General features: G+C 35.4%; 2 protein-coding genes across 2 annotated transcripts; one reads left to right on the forward strand and one right to left on the reverse strand.

The window, feature by feature from the left end:
• Window positions 1-854: 854 nt before the first annotated feature.
• LOC145075853 (ferric reduction oxidase 2-like) lies at window positions 855-3,764 on the forward strand. The gene is made up of 8 exons (XM_079021944.1): window positions 855-1,050; window positions 1,137-1,416; window positions 1,683-1,917; window positions 1,992-2,040; window positions 2,146-2,319; window positions 2,390-2,633; window positions 2,748-3,451; window positions 3,532-3,764. The coding sequence occupies exons 1-8, from the start codon at window positions 855-857 to the stop codon at window positions 3,669-3,671; spliced, it is 2,022 nt and encodes a 673-aa protein (XP_078878070.1). The 3' UTR covers window positions 3,672-3,764.
• A 44-nt stretch (window positions 3,765-3,808) lies between these two features.
• On the reverse strand, window positions 3,809-7,601 carry LOC145073875 (uncharacterized). The gene is made up of 4 exons (XM_079020349.1): window positions 7,115-7,601; window positions 5,978-6,165; window positions 4,886-5,898; window positions 3,809-4,794 (listed from the first exon to the last, which is right to left on the reverse strand). The coding sequence occupies exons 2-4, from the start codon at window positions 6,128-6,130 to the stop codon at window positions 4,053-4,055; spliced, it is 1,908 nt and encodes a 635-aa protein (XP_078876475.1). The 5' UTR covers window positions 6,131-6,165; window positions 7,115-7,601; the 3' UTR covers window positions 3,809-4,052.
• Between the last annotated feature and the right edge of the window lie 18,824 nt (window positions 7,602-26,425).

Below are 26,425 nucleotides of genomic sequence, written 5' to 3' on the forward strand. Positions count from 1 at the left end.
GTGGGGCCACACCTTTCATAAGCTTTTTATGTGTGAATTGTCATTAAAAAATAAATAAATAAATAGAAGCTAAAAGTTCTTCTAAAAGCTATCAAAAAAATATTTAAATTAGCTTTTAGATTGTGAATTTTTCATATAAAATAAAAACTTCTAGTTTGTACTCTCAAACAAAGATTAAGTCAAGGTTTTTTCTTAAAAATTAAAAGCTAAAAGCTCTTAAAAACTCTAAAAAACATGTTGCTAAACATACCTTTAGTTTCGAGTTTATAGAAAATTCATTGTTTCGCATGACATAACATGTATTTATACCACTTAGGGTCGTTTAAAGGATCAAGACTATTTTCTTATAATATTGAAAAAATTACAAGATAACGTTTTTATCAAATATTTTGAATGATCACATCTCAAACATACGTCAAAAACGACATAAGCCCTAAGGATCGGCGGCAATTCACATTATCAAATGTAAAAGACATCTAATAAACAAAACTGTTTACTCCCTCCATCAATCAACCTATCAAAATCTTCGACATTAATTTCAGTAGATACTCATCTTACGTTAACATAAGTTCCAATAACAAACAAAATAAGGGAATGTGCAAAAATACCACGTAATTTGACTAGTCTTAAACCTAATGTGAATTGTCATTTTTGCCCAGTGTGAAAGCAAGCTCCTAATTTGTACTACAAATCCCCTCTTGAATCTAAATGTTTCCAGTCTGACTACTAATTTACCAAAACGTCACACCATTTCTATATTAAAGGGTCTCTTGCATTTCACTTCTTCCATTCAACAACCTCAAATACACACACACACACACACACACACACACACACACATTTTCAAGAAACAAATGGAAACAAATATTCAATCTTTAGATCATACACGTACAAACAAGATGATTCAACTTACAATAAAGGTAATGGTGATCACCATCTTCTTAGGGTACATAATGATATGGGTGATGATGCCTACAAACACATTTTGGCTACATTGGTTACCTCGTATCCATTCTGCCACTAATTCATCCTATTTCGGTCAACAACAAGGTTCGTGTAAACCTAGTAATTGATAGATACCATTAAAGTAATTATCTTAATTTGCTTCTAATAATATATATCTTATATATTTTCAGGTGGAAATATTCTAATATATACAACCCCAATCCTCCTAATTGCAATTATGTCATGTATATACCTTCACCTTCAAAACAAGGTTTCACACCATCAAAGTACACCCAACAACTTATGGGGACAACTAGCGATTGTGAGAGGTCCTCTTGGGATCATTAGTTGGACAGAAGTGTCATTTCTCATCATGTTTGTGGCACTTTTGGTTTGGTCTTTCTCGGCTTACTTACATGCCATGTTCGCCAATATCACTACACAATCCGCATCTAAAATGGGCGAAAAAGTGTAAGAAAATTCAAAATCTCACATCCGTTTAGAGTTAATGACTTATAAGGGTTGCCGTTTTGATTGTACACAATAGATCCTTAAAGTTAACATTATTGTATAGAATGTTAAACCAGTAATAACGGTGAGTTTAAGGATCTCTATCCTATACAATTAAAACAACAATATCCAAAAGCATAGTTTCTTACATATATTTATAAAATTTAAAAGCTATCATCCATAAATAATTACCATTATTTTAAATTAAATATAATATCTTTAACCAGGTGGGAAGTGAAGTTAGACAGCATAGGATTGATGCTAGGACTTATTGGCAACATATGTCTCTCCCTTTTATTTTTTCCGGTGACCAGAGGGTCACTGGTGCTCCGGCTACTCGGTCTCACATCAGAATCCACCATCAAGTATCACATATGGATCGGAAATCTCACTATGATGTTCTTCATTGCTCATGGTTTATGTTACATCGTCTTCTGGGGTACAACACACCAAATTTCACAGGTAAGACAATCAAAACCCTAACCCCTAAACCTTAAACCCTAAATAATCAAGTGAAAATTGGTGTGTTGATGTAGATGATGAAATGGGAGAAGATCGGGATATCGAATGTGGCGGGAGAAGTCGGTTTATTTATAGGAATTGTCATTTGGTTAACGAGCGTATCGCGTATCAGAAGAAACATATTTGAGCTCTTTTTTTACACACATCATCTTTATATTCTTTTTGTAGTGTTTTTTATACTCCATGTTGGATTTTCTTATATTTGGATCAGTCTCCCGGGTTTTTACCTCTTTTTGATAGATCGAATCCTACGTCTCCTACAATCCCAACAAAAAGTCCGTTTAGTTTCAGCGCGAGTTTTACCATGTCAAGTTGTAGAATTAAACTTCTCCAAAACACAAGGTAAATCGAAATATTTTTATAAATTTTAACATATCGGTTGAGTAATTTTCATTTTTTTTTATTTTTTCAGGACTCAAATATAATCCAACGAGTTTAATTTTTGTGAATGTACCTAGTATATCAAAACTACAATGGCATCCATTTACAGTGACTTCGAGTAGTGATTTTGATGATGAAAAGTTAAGTGTTGTTATTAAAAGTAAAGGAAGTTGGTCACAAAAGCTTTATGAAAAGCTTTCAATGCCTTCACCAATGGATCATCTTCAAGTCTCGGTGGAGGGCCCTTATGGGCCTGTTTCAACCAATTTTCAACAGTAAGCAAACCAATTTTCAACCAATTTATTTGTTTGTTATATAAAATGGTCAAAATCGAGAAACTTCCAAAAGTTTTATGATTTAACAATAAAAAATTATAAAAATTAACACAGGTATGACAAGCTTGTGATGTTTAGTGGTGGAAGTGGGATCACTCCATTTATCTCCATAATTCGTGAGCTTCTTCACATGGAAAACAACACACCACAAATTCTCCTTATCCCATCTTTCAAAAAATCTGAAGATCTTGCGATGCTACAACTTATCCTTCCTGTTTCACCCACTACACTTGATATATCTCGCTTGAAATTACAAATCTGCCCTTACGTAACACAAGAAATAGGGCACACAACTGAAGAACAACACCTTCACAAAACAATATGGTTCAAATCGAATCCCCTTGATGCACCAATTTCTCCAATTTTAGGGCAAAATAACTGGATTTGGTTGGGAATGATAATTGTGTTCTCTTTTATCATTTCCCTTGTGTTTATCGCGCTTTTCACAAGATTTTATATATACCCGATCGATAAGGGTACAAATATGATATATTCGTATTCTGTAAGGTCGGTTTGTAGTATGGTGTTTATATGCACAGCTATATCTGTAACTGTATCTATCGCTTTTCTGTGGAACAAGAGAAGGAATTTGAAAGAAATGGGGCAGATTCAAATGACGGATTTACCCTCGCCATTGGCGTCTCCTGGGTTGAGTTCTTGGTGTTATAATGAGGATAGAGAGATGGAAAGTCTTTCTTATGAATCTTTAATCGGAGCTTCTACTAATGTTAACTATGGAGAAAGACCAGATTTCAAGAGTAAGAAAACTACCTAAAATTATTAATTTAATAATTTATCAGTATGACTTGATTTTATAATCTTTTATTTTATAATGCAGAAATACTTACAGAATGTGAAGGATCTAGAATTGGAGTTCTTGTAAGTGGTCCAAAGATGATGAGGGATGACGTGGCAGCGATTTGTTCATCTGAGTTGTCAAAAAAAATCGTTTTTCAGTCTATTAGTTTTACCTGGTGAAAGAAATGGGAATATTTCTTTATAAATTATATAACATTATTATGTAAAAAAAAAGTTTTAGAATATAATGAAATATACCTTTCTTGAATTGAATTGAAATTTGCGTTGTGTTTGTGTAATGGAGAAAAGTAGAAGTATTTTAAGAAAATGAAGTTCTGCCTTGTGTGATTAATTTTCTCAATTTCACATATTACAATAAGAACAGAAACTCAGAAGACAATACGAAAATTTGTCCTAAATACCCCTACCAAGTTCTAAAAGTACTCAAAAAAAAAAGTTATAGTAAAGAAAACAAGAGGATCAACAACTTTAAAAAAAAAAAAAAAAAAAAAAAAAGTCTCTTATATACCAACTAATAATCCCCTTGTGAATCAGAAGCAATCATTCGACTCCATCTCCAACTGGATCTTTGAAGTACCTATTTTCATTACGAGTGTATCTGAACCCATTATCTTTATGATAATACCGAAAACGCCCTCCGTATTTTTCATCATATTGACCACTTCCTTGTGGTGGATACCTTCCAGAACGTGAAAAATTAGGGTAAAAATGATCACTTGACTTCATTCCATTTCTTCCAAGATTATTCCTGTCTCTAGATTCACCATTGATATTGCTATTGTATTTATCAGCCCTATGAATATGAATATGATCTGGACTTTCTCTTTCTCTTTTTGTATCCACTTTGCTTTTCTTCTGAAAATTCCATGCAATTGGAGACTCTGACCTTGATCTTGACCTAGATCGTCTTCTAGATCTTGAAAGATGGGGCCCACGGGTGAAACTAGGAGAAAAGGAAGAGACTTTTCTTTCTTGATCATGACCATTGTAGTCTTCACCTCTTCTTGAACCTTGTTGATGAAACCCTAATCCACCTTTAACTCTCTCACGACTATAAACACCATAAGATTCATTTCTTTCTGGTTTTGTGTTAAATGTCTTGTAAGAACTGGATCTTTGATTGTAACCTCCAATCACATGTTTTGGCCTGTTATTACAGTACCTGTGATTCTGAGTGTTTCTTGAATCCCAACCATGGTAAGATGCTCCATCTCTTCCCGTTGACTTTTCTTGACCAAAATCCCTCTTACCCCTTGAATAAGAATCTTGAAAGTTTTCAGATCTGGATTCAAGAACCAAAAAGAAATTAGAAGATAGGAAAATTATAAAAAAAAATACTGGATTTTGTTATTTGTAAAGAACATAAAGTTTACCTGCTTCTATGAACACCAAAAGACGATGTTCTACCCTTTTCTTCTGATTGGGAAGGTTCCGGAATCTGGTTTGATATACTTGGGATGTTTTTCTTATCATCTTGTTCGATTTCATTGTTGGGAAGTGTTTCAATGACTTCATTGTTAACTGATTCAATAGCATCAAAGTTATCTTCATATATGTTATCTGATTCATAGTCCACACACTCCATTTCTTCCACTTCATTCTTTTGCCACGTGTCTCTTAACTCACCATCTTCAACAGGAGAATCATAGCCTCCTCCTGCTTTGACTTTGTTTGACCCACAGCAATCACTGAGACGATCTTCTGAAGAAACCTTATCATCTTGACATGATCCACCTTGTACTACTTCAGAAACAGCCTGGATACCTTCAGACTTATTATCTATTGCATCTGATTTCACCTGTTGAGAATCATCATCTTTTAGATACCCTTTTTCAGAATGAGGGTCAACAAGAATATCACAACAGGGTTCTTCCCATTCATCCATTACAGTGTTCAAATCCCAATGCAACCTAACATCTTTTGAAGGAACAGATGCTTTATCACCCTCGCTGTTCCCATTATCGGTTGTAATAATAACTGGGAATGTGTTATCTTGAACTGATGAATCATCTGAGTCAACAGGGGCAATATCGTCTTTTACAGTTACACCATCGGTGTATGATTCGACAACTCTTGTTGTTGTGTGTTCTTCGACTGCAGAAGACTCCATGGGAGCAGGGGTGTCATAAACAGAGGTATGGCATGCTGCAGCTGCAAGAAGTTCTATACCAAAGAAGTCATTCAGATCAGGAATCTCTTTCTCTATCAGTTTTGACTTCATTGAATGACACTCTTGTTTCTCATGATGAGGAGAGGGAGAATGAGGTTGAGTTGACCTAGCCTTTTCATTGCTCAGAGATGGAGACTGAAGCATAAGAATTCTTTTCTTTATAGGAACATCAACTACTTCTTCACCAAAGTGTTGACCAAGAATGGCTACACCAGACTACAAGAACACAAACAGGAGTAAAAATCATGTTGCTTTATAAAGATATATGCACTACAAGTAAATAAATATAAAATACCTTTTCATAATCAAAAGCTACAGATTCCTGCATTTTAATGGCTGAATTGCTTGCTGCTGGCTTCCTTGGGCGCCTCATCATGCTCCTATGGCGCTTTTTAACAGCATTCCATGTAAGATCTGAGTTGATAAACTTCACAAGTTCCAGATCCATTGCAGTTGAAACAGGTTTTGTACCACTATCAGCTTCTGTTACATGGAGACGACTTGTTATTAAACAAGATTCAACCTTGTTATAAGTCACAAGATATTATTCAGAACAAATCAATCTACCCAACATCAAGGACCCACATATGTAAAATTACTACTTCAGCTTTAATCATGGTGTCTAAAGGAGATGGCTGTGTGTATAGAGTTTTGACCAGATTTATTAAAGCTATTGGAGGATGATGCATCAAGAACATTATCGGAACTCCAGAAGAGAAGTTAGAAAGTAAATCCTTCATTCAGTTCTTAAGAGATCTGTTCATGTGCAAGATATCCCATGAGGTGTTTTGACAAGGTTTAAATATGATTAGGTCTGGAAATTAACCATATGTGCACGCCAATCAAAGAAGTAGAATTGACGTCAATATGATGTTTCGTTAATGGATGATAGAGGACGATTTTTTATGTGTGATTATAACCATCCATTATGTTCTTTATAGATCTGGGAGTCTGGCGAAAAAATCCAGAGGAGTTGGAGTTTTCTTAATCCGATCCTCAAAAACACGATTCGACGGGTCAGATTCTTCTACGAACAAGTAGTGAAACGTCGCAGATCAGATCAAGGAGGTAAATCAAAGTCAAAACGACGTTCATATATGAGACAAAATCACAAGTTTTTTTTGTAGTTCTTCGTGGATCCGTGCTCTATCTAGGAACAAGCGTTCCTTCGGGAATCCCCTTTAGCTGCTTTCGATGTTAGGATATTTAAATCGGAACGCACGTCTTTAGGTTCTCCAGTTCATCGATTCATCAAGTAAACGACGCATCTTCGGTAAACAAATCCGGAGACGAACATACGTATCAGATCTAATCACTGGAGGTCCGTCAGATGTTTATGTGCATCGATCAGACAGCCGCGAATCCTCTTCGTTCATTGGGAAATAAACCTAAAAACACTGAAAATTACAATACTTATGTGTTCTTTCAGTACCTGTGTTCAATGTTTGAGCTGCCTTCAGATCAAAACCCCAAATTAAAAACGTCTCCTTTTCTTCTGATTTGAACAAAAAAATCTCCGTCGATCTTCAAGTACATCCAGTTAAGAGAACCCTCGAACTGGTAAACGATGGCAGAAGACGATCTATATATCTCTTAATTCAAACAATCGTGAAAATCCTTGAAGTGGTACGCGAAGACAAACGATTCATGGTGATATTAGATCAAACAACCGTTCGATTTGCTTCAATCAAACGCCAAAACCAGCCGATCGAACGTCGTTTTCTTCAACCGGCGATTAAGTTTAATACTCGAGAGATCCGAACCTTTGAAAACTTGTGAGGTTGATAATTGGCAGGCTGCGGAGTTGATTGGAGAAATCGACGTATTTATGGGCGGAGGTGTTGGCCAGATACCCTTGAATTTATCGTGAATATCGAAAAAATTGAGCAACCTCCAACATCTACTAGAACAGGTCTTATGTTGTATTTCATATGGGTATTTATAAACCGATTTATGTGATATTAAATAATTTAAATTGGATAAATATTTTGTAACATTATACATAGTATTATTTATTCATCTAATTGTTTGTTATAAAATAATAAAATTTAAAATTTTATAGTGGGTGAATATGTATAGAATGTTGGTAAAAAGAATGGTGAATAATTTTCTTTTTTTTTTAAGAATTGGAATGTATATTTTGTAAAACTTATGTCTGTTAACAAAGTTAATAGAATTATAATTATAAAAAGATTATTAAATTATATGTTGGAATCAATTCGGCATTCTTTGGCTAAAAACAAATATTTTAAATTCAATTTCTTATTTTTTTTTTTAAACTGCTTTTTATTTTAGTGGTTATTTTGTCGATTCAAAAGACATTATAATCATTTCACACATCCAACTATACATACCCATCCGACCATACCTTACCAACCCACTCGGCACTCGCCCTGTCCCACCCACCCTCACCTCCATACATCCCAACCCTCACCCTTGGCTTACCTATCTACACATGTATCTCTGCTTGTTTACACGGTCATGAACCTCAACCCATGTGACTCGCATCAGATTTCATGAATTGCGACGCATCTTATAACATAGTATTATCTACGCCCGACATCTAAATTAGTATCTTTTTCGTCTATGTTTAAGTTATAATAAGGAAGATTATGAAATAATCAACTTTCAGATTTTAAGATTAAGAGGTTAATAAGTGACTTAATGAATAACTTAATAGAGTTTTTGTAGTCTCCCAAAATTCAAGGCCAATTTTTCATTTTTAAATAAGTTATTATAAGACCATAAGTATAAAAACATCCATAATAACATCTCATGTCAAAACCAAAATGTCAATAATCAAAACATGTTATCATAAAACAATATCAGAGTGCAATCCCAAAGATCTCATATGCGGAAAACATAATGTGATGCGTTGCGATCGAGCCAACTCATTTCCTTTGAAAACGAAGTACCTGAAACCAAAATTGAAAACCGTAAGCACAAAGTTTAGTGAGTTCCCCAAATACCACATACCATACATATCAACATGCTGCCTAGCATATATGGGTGTTGGCTTACCCCTCCGGTCTCTTTCAACCGGATGTTATATAGCATATAAACACATACTCGCATATTGTCATACATAACCATGAGACATACATATAACATAATCAGTGAAAATGTTATGTGCTAAACATAGTCTTGCTATTATGTCACGGGCCGGCACGTGGTCTTTCTTGCCAAGCCGAGGGCCACCCCCTCGGTCTCACAGACAAGTGCCAAGAGCCACCTCCTGGTCTTCCATGCAATCATCACAAAGACAACTAGCATACATACTACTCTACTTAGCTAATCAGAATATAATGTACCAGGAGTCACCTCCTGGCTTTCATACATAATAGCATACAGTGTGCCAGGAGTCACCTCATGGTCTTTCATACATATTGTCTAGGGCTAACCCCCGGGTCTTCCTACCATACATGATAACACACTGTGTGCCAGGAGTCGCTTCCTGGTCTTTCATGCATAATGCCTAGGGATAACCCCCGGGTCTTCCTATCATACATAAACTAAATGGGCCGACATTGGTGCCTTAGACCCATACAAACAGTGAGGAGACTCACCTCGCACTGCTGAAGTCCTATTGATAATCCTCTGACTGCTAACCGGCAATTCCCGAACTGTTGCTCCTTCGGCTCCCCGGGCTATCAGCACCAAAATAACACTTAGACTAAAATGCCCTCAAAAGTCAAACTAAGTCAATCTTGGTCAAAGTCTACTCTGGGTCAAAGTTAACATCTAGTTGACTCAACTCGCCGATTTGACCCAACAACTCGCCGAGTTGACCCAACAACTCGCCGAGTTCCATAATCCTTAGAATGCTAAAAACTTCGACCCTACTCGCCGAGTCTTTCAAGAGCTCGTCGAGTTCTCCTTCAAACAAAGGCGGGACCTTCTACAACTGACTCGGCGAGTTCATCCTTGAACTCGTCGAGTCCTGCATCATGCAAGATAGCACATCTAGTCCAGGACTCGCCAAGTTCTCCATAAACTCGTCGAGTTCTTCTTCATGCAGTTGGGGCTTAGTCTTGAACTCGTCAAGTTCCATGATCTTCAGGTCCATATTGAATCCAACTTGCTGAGTGTTCTTCCAACTCAACACATTATCCATTAACATAAGAGGTTTGGGGGAAACTACGACCCGACTCACCGAGTTGTATGAGCGACTCGCCGAGTTCCTTCATGTCTAAAACTATTCAGTCGATTTCAGTTGGTCTTGATGCATCCAAAATATAGATCTGACCTACTAGGGTCGATACAACATGTAAAGTTACAAACTTTATGTGCATGCATGGGTATTATGAAGCTAAAACACCAAAAATAAGCCATAAAGGAGTCCTAATGCATGGAATAGGGCCATAGCTCAATAAAGGTGGCAACTTTGAGCCTCCTGAGCTCAAATGTTCCCAGATCTGAAGTCATCACTCTAATATAAACTCAAATCCGAAAGTGACTTAGAAATGGCCCAAAATGACAATATGCAAGCCTTAAAGAAGATTTAAGTGCATAATGATCAAGGTTGGAACTTTCTTACCAGGAAATGATGAGGAGTGCAAGAGGTTTCTGGATCTACTAGTCTCTCCTTGTATCCCCAAGGCTTCTCCTTATTCTTCAAGCTTCAAAGCACTCAATAACACTCATAAATGGCTCATAAGCTCATGGAAGGCACTAGGGTTTTATGGATTAGGGTTTGGGCAAGGTAGGCTGGAAATGAGGCTGGTGAGAGGAGAATAAGATGCTTAAATAGGGAACAAAAGCCCGAATTTAGGGTTTCCCAAACTCATACCAACTCGTCGAGTAGGTCGCTTAACCCGCGTCCCAAAACTCACTCCTACTCATCGAGTCATCCCATTGGACTCGACGAGTAGACCTCTTGACTTGGGGTTTTTCTTTCCTTAAATGGCCTTCTGGATTCCGGGTGTTACAATTTTGATACACCCTTTTACGTTATTAGGTGGCATTTGAGTCCCTAAATAATCTTTTAGGAGGAAGGGGTGGCGTTATAAGCTTTTGCATACCTTGAAGGTTAAGAAAGATAGATTTGGAATGAGGTGAGTACTTTTACCTTGGAACATTTGTCCTCCATTGTATGAGTATTTTAGTTGCCATTTTTTATGAAATTATATATATATATATATATATATATATATATATGTGTGTGTGTGTGTGTGTGTGTGTGTGTGCTTTCCCTTTGCTTGATATTATAACTTACGGGCATCCTTTTTTGAACTAAAGACATGCTTTGTTAATGAGTTTTATTGAGGGGGTTTTGCCTTTGCTTGTATATGTGGGTTCATACACCCTTCACTTTATATTATGGGTTTATATATATCATTGACTTTTGATTGTGGTTCATATAGTCTTTGATTGATTATAACTTGACTTTGGTTTATGTTAGGAGTTTAATTATATGATGATGTTATTTGAGTCACATATTTTGATTGCATACCTATATGTATTGGGTTAGGATGAGTCTTGAGAGGTTCATATTCTAGATATATTGGATAGAGAATATAAAGAATATAGAAAGGTTGAGAAAGTTCGAGAATGTTAAGAATGTTTGAGAGTGTCTAAGAATGTTTAAGAATGTTGATAATGATTACAAAATTTAAGAAAAGATAAAGAGTTACAGAAAGATTAAAATGATCAAGAATGAGATGACATGATATGACTTGGGGTATTGAGTACTTACTTACATTTAAGAGTCTTGTATTGTAAATTTATTTATGATGTATATATGTGATTTGACATTTTATGGCAATGTAATGTGATTTATATTATGTTTTAACCCCCAGTTTTGATGATGTTTTGATAATTTTAATGGGTGTTCATTCATATGCTATACATTCGATGTCTAACCCATGATTATACGCACTAGGCTTCTCTTAGCTTAACCCACATTGATACATTTTTCACAAGTTAAGTAGCGAGATATAGTTAAAATTGAAGATTGAGAAGATTAAGGATTAATAGAAGACTTTGGTTATTGTAATGATGAAATGGTTTTGTTTATATATTTTTTTTATAACTATTGTTACGTTTTCACATGATGTTTTTGAAAACTATTTCAGAAATTAATGTTTTGGTATCGTTTTCCACAATTAAAATTTGAAAGTTATTTTGAATTGTTTTACTAAAAATGTTTAAAATAGCCCATGTGATGGATGTTTCAATGTTGATACTCACTCTTTTAAGCAATGACGTTAGCTTTGATAGGAAGTAAATTATTTTGTGTAGTTGATATATCCCCGAAAATAATTATGTTATTATAAATGAACTTTTCGTCAAAGTGACTAGAAAACCTTTTGTATACTCAAGATCCACAAACCATCTATCGTCGTCAAAGGATAACATAACCCAAAATTTTCGCAATTGCAACCAATATTCTTCCTTACCCGCATCCTCGAGTCCGCCCATGGTTTCTATGCAAACAAGTCCACCACAAGAGTTATAGGCATATGATTGCTAACCTTAGCATCGCGATCTAGATCCAAGGGAAAGACCCTAGGAACACATATTTTTTAAAGGAGTATCGCCCCGTAACTTGTCTTCCCAAAAACTTGTTTTTTGATCATTACCATTACCATTACCATTACAATTCTTATTTATATTTTTTTGGTAAAAAAGAGTTCATATCCATATATTTCGATTTTAACTGTAAAGAAGACCATTACCAATCGTATTTTAAAAGTTGAAACCAAGAAAATCATGACCAATTTCTTTTAAAAGTTTAAGTAAAATATTGACATTTATTTTCCAATCTAAAAAATAATATATTGATTTTTGTTAATTGTTAATTGTTAATACATAAGATAAATAACATTGTATATGTCAATTTGATTGAAGTCAAATGTTCCAAAGACATCGATTGAAGTCAAATGCTCCAAAGATATTGAGAAGGCTAGAAGCCAAGACATGTATTTCTATAACTTTTAGGTAATAAACTCCTTATAATTTTAATCACAACTTTAGTTTAGAAATATATCTCTATAACTTTTAGGTAATAAACTACTTATAATTTCAATCACATTTTAGTTTAGTAGGAAATAAAATGACATTAATAGACTGATGTTCCCTCAAGAACTTGTGGAGTTGTGGGTTATACTGATGCATCCCTCAAAGATTATGATTATGGTTTTTGTAATGTATTCGATGATAAGAAACTCAAATGGTAAAGTTGACGAAGTTAAATTCCATATTGGTTGTAAGTTAATTATATTATAAGTTTTTTATAAGTTATGGAACATGGGTCGTTAAAAACTTCTATTATTAGTTTAAGTTGATTCGAAAATTATTTGTTACTCAATCATTCCATAACAGATCCATTATCATAATAAATGTTCATTTAAAGTTATTTCCGAATACGATATAGGTTTTATATGTATCAAATATTTTTGGAGCTGATTTTCCTTATCATTGCCTAACTGATCACCCGTCAATCCGTCATAATCATTATATGTCTTTAGCTTTCAAAAACCAGTGTAGTTAAGAAAACATCAAAAGCTAATTATGATAAGAAAAGTTTAGCTGTAACAAATGTGCTTTAAATTTCGGCTTTTATGAAAGCATTGTACTTTCCCACAATGTTTTAAAATCGGTTTTTTAGTTGGACCGGTATGGTGACTAACTTTTAATAAAGTTAAGAATTTTGCTAATAAAAAAAACATCTACTAGGCTGAGTAGTGTTAGTGAGGTGGCTGCCAGTGGTATTTGATGTGACCTCTATTGTCGGCGGCAAACACCACCCACCACTAGCCACAAAATTCATACACATTGAAAATGTTGGAGACAAGTACTCTCTCTCTCTCTCTCTCTATCTCTCTTTCTCTCTATTATTTGCGCATCAAATTGGTTATGTAGAGCTTAGGTGTCTTTTATACCATCCACATTATACCGTTTACCCTTAGACTAAACAATATGAGTTAAGTAGTTATTGGCGATATCTAATGTGGTCTTCATTGTTAGCAGCAGAAAATGTCCCCATTATACACAAAGTTCATAGGCATGTGAGAATGGCCAATCCTTTTTTTTCTTTCTTCTTCATACCATCAACACCACACCATGATGGAGACAATGCCATAAAAACATTTACGTGAAGTCTAGATGGAGAGTGGTGTCGTCGATACCATACAGTTCAGTCTCACTCATGAATTATAAAATGACTGAGTATTACATTCAACATTGTGTATGCACATGAAAACACTTATATTAATTATTATTTTAAAAAAATACAATAGTTAAATCATTAAAAAAAACGATGAAAAAAGATATAAAAATCATAATGATTTTTTTGAAGTTTGACCAATGAAGTTATAAATAATTTTCAAAAATCAATTTAATAACGTGATTTTTTTACGTGTTTCCTTTCTGGTTCGATTCGATGATAAAAACTTAAGACGTAAACATAATAAGTAAAATCGGATTGTAATTGTAAATCATATGATAAGATAAGATAAGGAAAAACAAAAGCAAAACGCGTATTGCTTGCAAGTTGCATCTAAAAAAGTCAAAGATGTCATCCTTCCCTGGCCCCATTTTCTTCTCCCCACTTTCTCTCTTTCACACGCTTGACGCACCTTTCTTATCATGAATCCAGCTGGCTTTGCTTTGTGCTGTATACAACTAATCTCCTGCATTAAAAACTTGTACCCCAATCGTGCATTACAAAAGCATCAACCGGGTTTACATTTTATGGTTACAATCGGGTTAAGGATCGGTTTATCAGACCCGGTTTAGAAGCAGTTTTTTTGTCCAAGTACCATTATTTTATCTTTTACTTATGGGAACAAATATATATTTTATTTATACAAGGGCGTCATAATATTAGAAAGCGGGAAGCTTGCCTACTGGACATGATACAAAAAAAAAAAAGCGTCTAAACTTACAAATAAAGCGAAAAGGGAAGAAGAAAAAAACATACATTAAAATCTTATTACAATGAAAAGTAGCACCTAAACTCCAAATGGTGAGTGAGCAACAAAAGCCCAAGAGGGGGAGCGCCAAAGTCCAAAAAAGTGAGATTTTATTTAACAAATTCAGCCCACCATGAACCTTTTAACTGCAATAAACTTCAAAGAGCCCTAAAGGCCAAAACTATTAATGTATATTAGTCATGGTCATTAGCTCATGTGTTGATTAGCCCACTATTGTTTGTATTGTATACAGGCCCGTTCCAGAGGACGGGCGATAGGGGCGACCGTCCAGGGCCTATCTTTTAAAGGGGTCCAATTTCTTTATAGAAATTGTTATATTTAGAAGATAATACAAGTATTTTTTTTTTCAATTATTGAGTTATTATAAAAACTTTATGAAAATTTTGTATTTTAAGGGCCAATTTTTTTCTTTCGCCCTGGGCCCAAAATATGTTTGGAACGATCCTGATTGTATAGGCCCAGTTTTATACTTGTATGATGTATATATTATTGTATACGTGATTAAGGCAATGAATGATTATTTGCATTCTAATATGGTGTCACAGATTTAATCCCTCTAACACTAGCTGTCGTCGCTCCCACCTTCTCCTCTTCTTTTCTTTCTTCCATTGTAGACGAAAATCTCAAACCTTTTAGCATCAACAATATTAAATAATATTAAACATTTGTTCCCTTGATTCTTGACTTGAATCAATTTAACTATGACTCTTGGAGAGTCCTTTTTCGAGACCCGCTGCAAAGCTTATGGAGTTTATGGTCATCTTGATGGCTCCTTCCGTCCGGAGGATGACAAAGACGAGCCATGGCATAATCTTGATAACCTCCTTGCCATGTGGATCTATGCTACACTCACTTAACCCCTTCTCACCATGGTGCTCAAAAGTGGCTACAAGTCACATTTGGAAAGCACTTGAAGACCTCTTCCGAGGCAAAAAAAAAAGGTGCACGGGCTATAGAATTGGAGAATGAGCTGTGTTCTATGGTATTTGGGACTGAACCATTGTTGAATATTGTCAAAAACTCAATGTGGTTGTTGAATTACTAGCTAACATCGGGTCACCCGTTCCCAAGAAAACTTTGGTCACACATCTCCTCAATGGTTTGGGTCCCAAGTTTGACAACATTGCTATTGTTATCCGCCATTATGAGCCACTTCTAAGCTTCCTTCAAGCCCGCTCCATGATTGTTCTTGAAGAACAACGATTTGATCGAACTCGTCCTTTTCAAGCCATCCACTCGGACCATTCTTCATCTTCTCAGGTTCTTCATACCACTATTGATGGATCTCAATCTCAGCCCCGGGGGAACCCTACCCGTGCTCCAAATCGCAGCAACAACCACTAAGGACTACAATGCGACAACCGCCGCAACAATAACCGCGACAGTCGTCACCAGTAGCCCTCCGTTGGACGTCAATAGTAGCAACATCGGCCTTATCAGACGTTGCCTTGGCCTCATTATCCTCCATGATAGTGGTATCCTTCCCCTTGGTTCAATTACCAATCACCACAACAACCTCCATCTCTCAGCAGCTCGCCATCTTCTTCCTAACAACAACCTGGAATTCTCGGCGAGCCCCCTTCATCAACGACTCTGACTGTTTTCCATGTCTCTCAATCCAATCCTATGCAACCTCCTTGGAATTGGTTTCCTCCAATAGAAAGTGATCAAGCCACAAATATCGGTCAAGCTTTTAGCTTCATGTCTCTCCAAGAGCCAAATGATTCCACCTAGTTCATGGACATGGGTACCACTTCTCATTTAGCATCAGACTCAGGTATACTCCAATCCTTTAGTTATAAGAGCAAGAATAATTCAGTTTTAGTTGGCAATGGTCGTCTATTCTTGTTACTCACACCGGTCACACTTTCATTCCATCCAAACACCGCCACCTTCATTTACATAACATGCTTGTTACACCTAATATTATCAAAAACCTTGTCTTTGTCCATAAATTTACTAAAGACAACAAAGTTTCTATTGAATTTGATGAGTTTGGTTTTTATGTGAATTGAAGGATTTTCTAACCAAACAGGTGCTCCTCCGTTATGATAGCACTGGTGATCTCTACCCCGCCTTCATGAAGCCACCGAATCTCGTTGCCCTTCTTTCCAACAACCCTACCTTGTGGCACCAACGCCTTGGTCATCCGAGTCCTCGGGTGCTACATAATTTAGTTTCTAATAAATTTATTCCATGTAATAAACGCTTAAATGCCTTTGTTTGTGATGCATACCGTTTAGGAAAACATGTATGTTTATCTTTTTCTACATCTACTTCTATTGTTTCTTAACCGTTTGCTATCATACACTGAAATTTATGGACATCTCCCATACTAAGTATTAGTGGAATAAAATATTATATTCTTTTCTTAGATCATTACTCTCATTTTCTTTGGGTTTATCCCTTACGAAACAAATCTTATGTAATAAACAAATTCTCACACTTTCATGTTTCGTTAAAATCATATCAAACAAAAAATCAAATCTTTTCAATGCGATATCGGGGGAGAGTTCAATAATCACTATTTCACCAGTTATTCGACCAACGTGGAATTAAATTTCGTTTCTCTTGCCCTCATGCATCCCAACAAAATGGCATGTCCGAACGTATGATCCGAACCATAAATAACATCATACGTACCCTTCTTTTCCATGCTCACATTCCATCCCCTTGTTGGGTGGAAGCTCTCCATATGGCCACCCATCTCCTCAATATTAGTCCCTCTACATCTGTAGATAATCAAATTCCATATCTCAAATTATTCAAAAAAAAAAAAAAAAAACTCGAAATTCACACACCTCAAAGTTTTTGGGTGCCTTTGTTATCCTTACATCAACACTCCTCATAAACTGGCACCCCGCACCACATCTTGTGTTTTCCTTGCCTATTTATCTCATCATTGTAGGTATCGGTGTCTTGATCTCACCTCTCGCAAGATCATTATATCTCGTCATGTTGTGTTTGATGACTCATCCTTCCCTTTCCGCTCCATGTCTCCTATCACTTCCCCCTTTTATGATTTCCTTGACATCACTGATGACATCTCTCCCATATCTCGCCACCTCCTATACACCCTGCCTCAAACAACAGATCCTCCCTCGCATACTCCCACTAGTCTAAACAACTCCTCTCCCTCACCCTTGATTACTAATGAGGATTCTCCTACACGTCCTCCTCCCCCAGGGGTGGCAAAAAAGATCGAACCTAACGGGAAAACCCGAAACCTAATCATTTCGGGTTAGGTAATGGGTGGTTATCAGGTTTTTTATCGGGTTCGGGATAGCGAGTGGGTTATCCTCGCCCCGACCCACCGCCGTCTCGATTATATATATATACAATGTTCTAAAAGGCGCGCCATGGCGTGAGGCATGGCTTCGCCGTTACGAAAAGCTTCATAACGTTGCTGTTAGGCATGGCGCGTGGCAATGTGTGGTGTGGCACGTTATGGCATGTTATGGCGCGTGTTTTTTCGTTTGAGACACAGTTTTTTGCTCTTTGTTATGTCTTTTCAAATCGGAGATATAAGTATTGTGGTTTTTGTTAACTTTTTGTTATTAGTTATTGATCTAACACTTCTAAAAAGTAGTTATATTTAATATAAATATATATATTTATGTGTTAATATAATTTTAAATTAATACAAAATCACCGCCTTACATCACACCTTGAAAAACGACATGGCTCGTTAAGCTTGAGGTTTGGCCTTGCCGCCACGCCACGCCTCACGCCATTTAGAACCTTGTGTGTGTGTGTGTGTGTGTGTGTGTGTATATATATATATATATATATATATATATATATATATAGGACTAGGTTATTGTATTCTAAATATTTATTGTGTGGATGTAGGGTTGATTGTGGACCAATCATTTTAGTTATTTTAAGAAAGTGATTAATGAATATTATTGAATTAAAAATAATTGAAAATTACCATCTAATTTCACTATAAGGGTATTTTAGACAATTAAGATAAATTTTAAAAAAAGGAAAATTCCATATTTCTAGGGATAATTAATTCTCTTGATTTTAAAATTTTGATTTTTTAATTAATTCCATTTTAATTATAACGTAATTTTTAACTTTTGATTATACTCAATTTTATTTTATCAGAATGACAATCTGTTAGAATCATATTCTCTAGGAATGTCAAGATACATATTTATGTTAGAATAATATTCTATGAGAATGACTAATAACAATTTTTTGGATACAAGTTAATTTTTTTTGTTGCATTCTTGAAAAATAAAAACTTTATATAATATTCTATGACAATGAAATACTCACTAATAACAAAAACAACATGTATATTATTTTACCTGAATATTCTACTAGAATATATTATTACACATAGTCCTATCATTATATTATAGATTATTTTATCAGAATATAACGATGAATAGTTCTTTCTTTTGTGAATACAAGTGACCATTGTTTATCTACATCCCACACGCCATCATCGAATCTTCAAGCCCTTGATCATCATGTTCTTTCACACATTCTATGAGAATAAATGCAATGAAATTGAACATTTTATGAAAATAACTGCCATGAATCAAATCATATAAGAATAATATTCTGTGAGAATGCTTTTATATGACAAATAATACGATAAATTTTAGTAATTCTGATAGAATGCATACCACATGGTTTGGTTAGATTATTTTACAGGCATTTTCACATGGTCTGATAGAATGCAATGTCTTTTTATTTGTTTTTCTAATGAGAGAAATAGTTCACACAAAAGTAAAGACAAAACCAATTAAAGTACTTTTTTCCTTCATCTACGTAAATGATGAAGATAAGAAAAAAATGTTGTTCTTTTATTCTTTTTTTTTTTTTTTGACATTTTAAAGAAAAAAAACATAGAGTGAATAATGATCGAGTTATATAATTAGAAGTCGGAAGATTGAAGAGCCAATTTTAAGTGGAACTAAACCCAATGCTTGTAATTTAGATCAAAAAGCTATTTTACACAATAAACAGAATAATGAAGACAATTATGCTTTCTTTTCAAAACGACTCATTTAGGTGGTATCAACACATCCCTTCTATAGTGGGAAGAGATAAGATAAATTTTCTCAAACAATTCCGATCTTGTTCCATTGGATCCTTAATCGAATATATTTTAACATCAAAAACATATTGATTAAAGAGATTATGTGATTCAAATTTCACATGGAAATTTCCAAAACCCAAGAAACGGCAAAAGAGGAGAATTAAAACCATAAATCTGTTGGATTAATGTCTAAGCCTGTAACCATATTTGGTAAGTACTTGACCCGGTTGTGCATGGTCCTTTTGGGTTGCCTTCACCAAAGCAACTTGACTGGAGAAATAAATAGAGAAAGAGGTTATTATAATTTATTAATATGTTATAAGAATAATATATTAAAGGAGAATTCATATTTGTTTAATTAATATTGGTTAATAATTAATTAGGAATTAATTTTGTGATCAAGTGTAGTTAATTAAACTAGAGGTGCTGAATTGTAATTATGTGATAGTTGCAAAGTAGGGCAATGATTATCCTTGTTAGAGGATGAACGAATTCAAGGATAAGGATATCCTTGAAATCGTCCAAGGTCCAAGAGATAAGGGCTTTTCAAGGCTTATCTTATGATTGTTTGGTGGGCAAGCAACTAGATAAGGATAAGGACGGAAACCCTAATCTCAACCCTATATAAAGACTCCTAAGGCATAAGAAATCGGACACTTGATCCCTAGGGTATCTAGATCCGATTTTTGCCTCTCCCCTCTCTCTCTCTATAGACTCTCCAATTGCTTGTGGTGTTTGTGAGCCATTAGAGGCACTACACTTGTGGTGCTTGCTTTCAAGACTAAGGGTTTGAAGATTGAAGTTGTTATTGTTATATAACAACAAGAGGTATGTGATCTAACCTTATATATGAATTTCGAAAATAGCAACCTACATTAGGGTTTTATTCATATGTTCATAATGTTGTGTATCTAATAGTGAGAACATAGATCCAAATTAGGGTTGCATGCACACATATGATTGTTTGTATAAAACCCATCAGTGGTATCAAAGCCTTTGGTTAACTTGTTTTCAATCAGTATTATACAATTGTATGAACTTGACAATTAGGGTTTATAGCCAATAAACCCTAGGAGGCATGAATTTCAAGATTAGGGTTTCCTAACCCTAATTTGCGAAAATTGTGAAAAGTTTTTTTTGAATCCTTTCCATTAATCCAAGATTTCGAAATCTAGGGTTTGCAAACCCTTAGATTTCGAGATTAGCCTCATTCCCCAAGATAAGATCCTAATTTTTAGGGATTTGGATAATCCCATATCCTGTAATTATTTTTTAATAGTTAAATATGGTAATTAAATATTTTGAATTATCCCCTCCCATTATTTTCGAAATTTAGAGGGATAAAAGGGATTAGAATAAGTTAATTGTTTAAATGGTAATTATCTTTATGATTTAGATAATCCCTTATGATTTGATAATTTAAATTAATAGTTTAATTTAAGATAATTATTAAATCAATAGTTTTAATATTTAAAATTTTAATTTAAATGGTATTAAATTCGAAAATTTTAAATTGAAGATTAAAACCCTAGTATTTTGAAATGTTTTAAATACACCCTATACTATTATATTATTACAAGATTAATAAATATATATGTAAAATTAAAATGCTGGTCTTACCGTTAGTAGGCCTCATTCACGAAGCCGGTTTATAAGGTGGGTATAAGGTTGCTGCCTATAAAATGGCGCTTAATGGGTGTACACTCACACCTACCGCTTGCTTGACTGGTGGAGGGAAATCCTCTCCTCATTAATAAGTATAATGAATCTATATAAAGTAACTAAACATTTTTACAAATTCCCAATCCTAGTTACTTTAGGTAAAAGTGAAATTAATGCAATTCCATGAAATTACACTTTTCACCCTTGCTAAGAAGTTAGTGGAGCGTGTGTGGTTTATCGGCACACTAATTGGTTCTAAGCAAAGGTGGTAAAGGGTGATTCATTGTTTGTCATAGTTCGATGGAGCGTGTGTGGTTTAGCGGCACATCGAATAGGTGATTGTAAAAATGAAGGCACCATGTAGATTTTCATGGTTATTCACACCCACTTTGTGATCCTCAGCATCCCGGTCACAAACAAGAGGGGCATATCAAGATTTAAACATGCCATTGAAAAGTTCAATGTATCTCCAAGAAAATCTAGGAATTCTCAATACATTTAAAACTTAAGCTTATGTTTTTCATGGTGAAGAATTAGTGAATCGTCATTCACTTACCTCCAAATTATTTGCATGTTGGATTACGACATCCCTTTTCTAATATGTAAATAATGTTGTTGGGTCCTAGCCCTAAATTTTCATTTTGGGTGTTAATTAGGGACTTAACTCTAATCAAACCTTGTTCCTTTCTATTTGTAGATGTCTAACGCAAACAACACTGCTGCTAGCTCATTCACGCTAATGAGCCTTTGTCAGAAAGTGACTTTCGATGGATCGAACTTTAGCGAATGGATAAGATACATTCGCACTATCGCGCGTTATGAGGACAAAGAGTATGTTCTCGATGAAAAGCTCGAGAAGATCAATCCAGAAACTGCTACTCCCGAAGAAATGGCTGTCTTTGAGACCCATGAGCGTGATGTAACGAAAGTTCATTGCATCATGATAGCCACTATGAACTCCGAATTCCAAAAGTCCTATGAGGACATGTATCCCTATGAGATGCATATAGACTTAATGGAGAGATATCACCAAAGCGCGAGGCAAGAGCACTATGAGATCATTACGAACATGATCACTGCTAAAATGGGAAGTGGAGAGTCTCTAACCATGCACTTGCAAAAGATGCAAAGGTATGTTGATCGTCTTCGCAAGTTGAATGTCAACTTTGGGGAAGATTTGGCTATCGAAATTGTTCTTCACTCCTTGCCCTCGTGCTACAACCAATTTAGGATGACCTACCACATGAACAAAGAAGAGGTCACCGTAAGAAAACTCCAAGGGCTCATAAGAACCGCTGAGAGCAACCTTAAGGACAATTCTGTTGCACTAACTCCTAATCCATCCGCTGCTCCTGTTTTGGCTATAAGGCAGGGAAGGGGCAAGAAGAGGAAGGCTCCGCCAAAGAGCCACCGCAAGGGAAAGTCCCAAGATGGTTCCTCTTCTAGTGGGACCAAGGTTGATCCTACTAAACCCAACCCTAACCTAAAGGAGGCAGAGTGCCATCATTGCCATAAAATAGGGCACTGGAAGAGAAGCTGCCCAGAATATCTGCAAGCCATCAAGGATGGAAAGATCAAGCCATCTTATGCAGGTATATACACAATTAAATATAATGATTCATCCCATGTTATTTCTTGGGTTCTTGATACAGGATGTGGTTACCACATTTGTTCTGATATGCAAGGACTAGGAAGAAATAGGGATGTGGATCCTGGAAGAATAAATCTAATCATGGGGAGCAGAAGAACATCGACTGTTACCAAGATTGAAGTGTATTATTTAGTGCTTAGTAATGGATTGAATTTATATTTAAATAATTGTTGCTACTCGCCAGATATAGCAAGAAACATCATTTCTTTTCATGGTTTGTGTGACAACCCGAAATTTCCATTTTGTACGAACAATATCTATTCAATAAAAGCTAGTCCAGTTTCAGTGATTTGCAGACTTTTCCGAATAAGTTTGTGTACATTAGGGCTTATGTTTAGGGAGATTTCAGGAGAGTGGATGCTCCTGGGTTTGTGAAACTTGAGCATTTCAAAACTTCATAATGTTATAGTCCATTTCCGGAATAAAAATATTTTTGCCAAAAATATTTCAGGACTATAAATAGAATTCTGAACCAAATTATTCATTATTCACATTTCCAACTAGAGAAAAGCCAATTTCTCTCTCACGGATCTTCGGGTTTTCATCCCAAATCGTGAGTCTACTTTCCTAGATGTGTTTTAATACTTGTTATATGCTTAATAACATTGTTTACATGCCAAATATGTAAGATCCAGGAGTTTACCGCCCAAGAACGTTCTTGGGGAGTAAACTCCAAAACAAGGCCTAAAAGCTACCTAGTCCCATTTCCTTGTTAGGTAACTAGTTAAGGACTTTATGTATGAAAATTTGAGGCTAAAACACAATCAAGATCACCTAGTTTTAGGAGTTTACGGCCCAAGAGTTTTCTTGGACCGTAAACACCTTTTTCAAGGGCTTAAAGTGCCCTAAACACCCCTTAAGGCTTTAGACTTTAACCCTCTATTACTTGTAGCTTGAATGGGGAGTAAAACACATCAAAATCATCCCTAAAAGGGAGTTTACGGCCAAGGATATGCTCTTGGGCCGTAAACTCCAAGTAAAGGCACCAAAGTGTGCCTAAAGTCCCCTTTAGCCTTAAACAAAAGTCTAGGATTTATCCTTTGTGTGCAAGAGGCTTAAAAGAATTAAAACACCCACCCCATAGGAGTTTACGGCCGTAAAATCTATGGGATATGGTCTTTAGGCCGTAAACTCCTCAAAGGAGCATTCTAAGGCCCTAAACTACCTAAAGGAGTAAACCACCAATGCTAGGCTTATTCTAGAATTCATTTAACACTTCAAAACACCCAAAACCACCAAGTCAAGAGTTCACGGCCGTAAACTCAAGGGTTTACGACCGTAAACTCCAAAGGTGGGGTTTGTTGGGTGGTAAACTCATATACAAGGTCATTTGGTACATTAAACCCCTTTAGCCTTGTCCCGTAGCAACTTAGATGCAACCATTAAGACCTATAACACTTATACCAAGTGTTTACATGTTCCTGAGTGTCCCAACTTATTTCATTAAGTTATTATTTGGCTAATTAGTTATATATATGCTTATTATATGATAACTAGGCACGTGCGTGTGAACAAGTCTCCGTTTGCCACCTAGCATGGTATCCGACACTACAATCCAAACCACTCACCACAAGTGAGTTCATACCCCTTTAATCAACCTTTGAAATGATTTTAAATGTTTTAAATACTTTATGGGGGGGGATACAAGTTAAATACTTATATTTATTGTTTCAATCACATGTGATTGCATTAATCACATGTGATTTATAACTAGGAAACCAATGATTTTATCACTGTTCAAACTGTTTATCAAACTGTTTTACTTCAAAATGTTTTACAAACTCTTTTACTTATCAAATGCTATTATTTAAATCTTGTTTTACTTCTTATAAATTGCATGCCCATATATGTATAGATATATAAATAATGTTTAAAGGGCTTAGGAAGGCCATCCGCCCTATTTCCTTTTTCTCGATTTGGATGTGGTCTGGTGGGATTTCGGGTAACCATCCGAAGGTCGTTTCAATATTAATTATATATCAAATATACATCTATAGACATAAAAGTACTTCCATATTCATACGTACTAGACACATCATTAGTAAGTTACCATCGGGGTAATGCAGGATCATACTACTATAACTTCTAGATCAATGAGTCAGTTCATTCATGAGTCTATACATTACATTACGATGAGAACATATACAACTATACTAGAAAGAGAACATATACAACTATACTAGAAAGAGAACATATACAACTATACTAGGAAGAGAACATATACAACTATACTAGGAAGAGAACATATACAACTATACTAGAACGAGAAACATTACATTACATATACAAGAATACGTTAACAATTGTGATCCACTATATCGGAGCATGCCTTAAATGTCATGGCCCGAGTTGTAGCCAGAATTCTCTTGGAGGGAGAGCGTGAGTTTGCGTATAGATCTATATTGGATTGACTATCCTACACCTTGCTGCTAGCTACAGCCGGACCTGCAGGTCTGGGGGTGCCAAACGTCATTCCGTTATTACGACCATTCGTATGTCGTTGTTACCAGTCGATAGTATGGTGAAATTATCACATTTTACCTTAATATAAATCCGGTTTAAGGTAGTTAGTACATCAGTAGTTCCTATAATACAAAACTACAGTACTACAATGATTTACCCATTACATATTTTTAGTGATAACCTCACTTAAACATTAATGTACAAACTATATTTGTTAAATGATAGTTACACTTGGGAAATTACACACTTTTACAACAAACGAGCATACACAACAGTTAAGCCTTGGTAGAAGGCTACTTTAATAGAAAATATAGGTTTTTCTGAGAGATTCAAACTTTTACAAACCCTTACATACATTTTACAAACTTATACTTGAGACACGTTCAAATGTTTTGACAACAAACATCGACACTAAAATACTTATGAACTCACCAGCTTAATGCTGATAGAGTCTTTCAAAATAACTTGTATTCTCAGGTCATCAGTAGACAGGTACCGATGCCAGCTTTTGAGAAGATGGAGCGCATTCAAGACTCATCTCATTATTTTGATTTACATTATATTTTTGGTGTCTAGAACTGTACAGAACACGCTTGTATTAAAATTATATATTTAATGCAATGGATGATGTTGTTTGCTTATTTACATTTACCGTGTTGTGATACTTTACATGACGTCCTCCGCCCCAGAACGTTTCCGCCGTTCTTGGTTTTGGGGTGTGACAGATTGGTATCAGAGCATTGTTTATAGTGAATCAAGTATATCAACCCATAAAAGATATACTAAACTATAAACCCATTAGGGATTAAAGCACTCTGACCAAGAGTCTATACTTTAAATATTAAAATATTTAATTAAGTATACTAGTTTGCATTCATACTAAAATCAGTGTCACAACGACAAGAACAAAAGTATTACGATTGTTAAATATAACAAATGAGCTCGGGGATGTATGGTCAGTTCTGGGAATGG

The sequence above is a fragment of the Lactuca serriola genome, chromosome 9, assembly GCF_051521515.1.
Source record: "Lactuca serriola cultivar US96UC23 chromosome 9, Lser_US96UC23_V15, whole genome shotgun sequence".
NCBI classification, from domain to species: Eukaryota; Viridiplantae; Streptophyta; class Magnoliopsida; order Asterales; family Asteraceae; genus Lactuca; species Lactuca serriola.

Excerpts from the sequence above, each read along its gene's own strand:
- LOC145075853 (XM_079021944.1), top strand. The coding sequence starts at position 855 with ATGGAAACAAATATTCAATCTTTAGATCATACACGTACAAACAAGATG. Across the intron at positions 2,634-2,747 it reads GTTTCAACCAATTTTCAACA|GTATGACAAGCTTGTGATGT; the intron begins GTAAGCAAACCA and ends AAATTAACACAG. Across the intron at positions 3,452-3,531 it reads AGAAAGACCAGATTTCAAGA|AAATACTTACAGAATGTGAA; the intron begins GTAAGAAAACTA and ends TTTATAATGCAG.
- LOC145073875 (XM_079020349.1), bottom strand. The coding sequence starts at position 6,130 with ATGGATCTGGAACTTGTGAAGTTTATCAACTCAGATCTTACATGGAAT. Across the intron at positions 5,899-5,977 it reads TAGCTTTTGATTATGAAAAG|TCTGGTGTAGCCATTCTTGG; the intron begins GTATTTTATATT and ends GTGTTCTTGTAG. Across the intron at positions 4,795-4,885 it reads TTTGGTGTTCATAGAAGCAG|ATCTGAAAACTTTCAAGATT; the intron begins GTAAACTTTATG and ends TCTTGAATCCAG.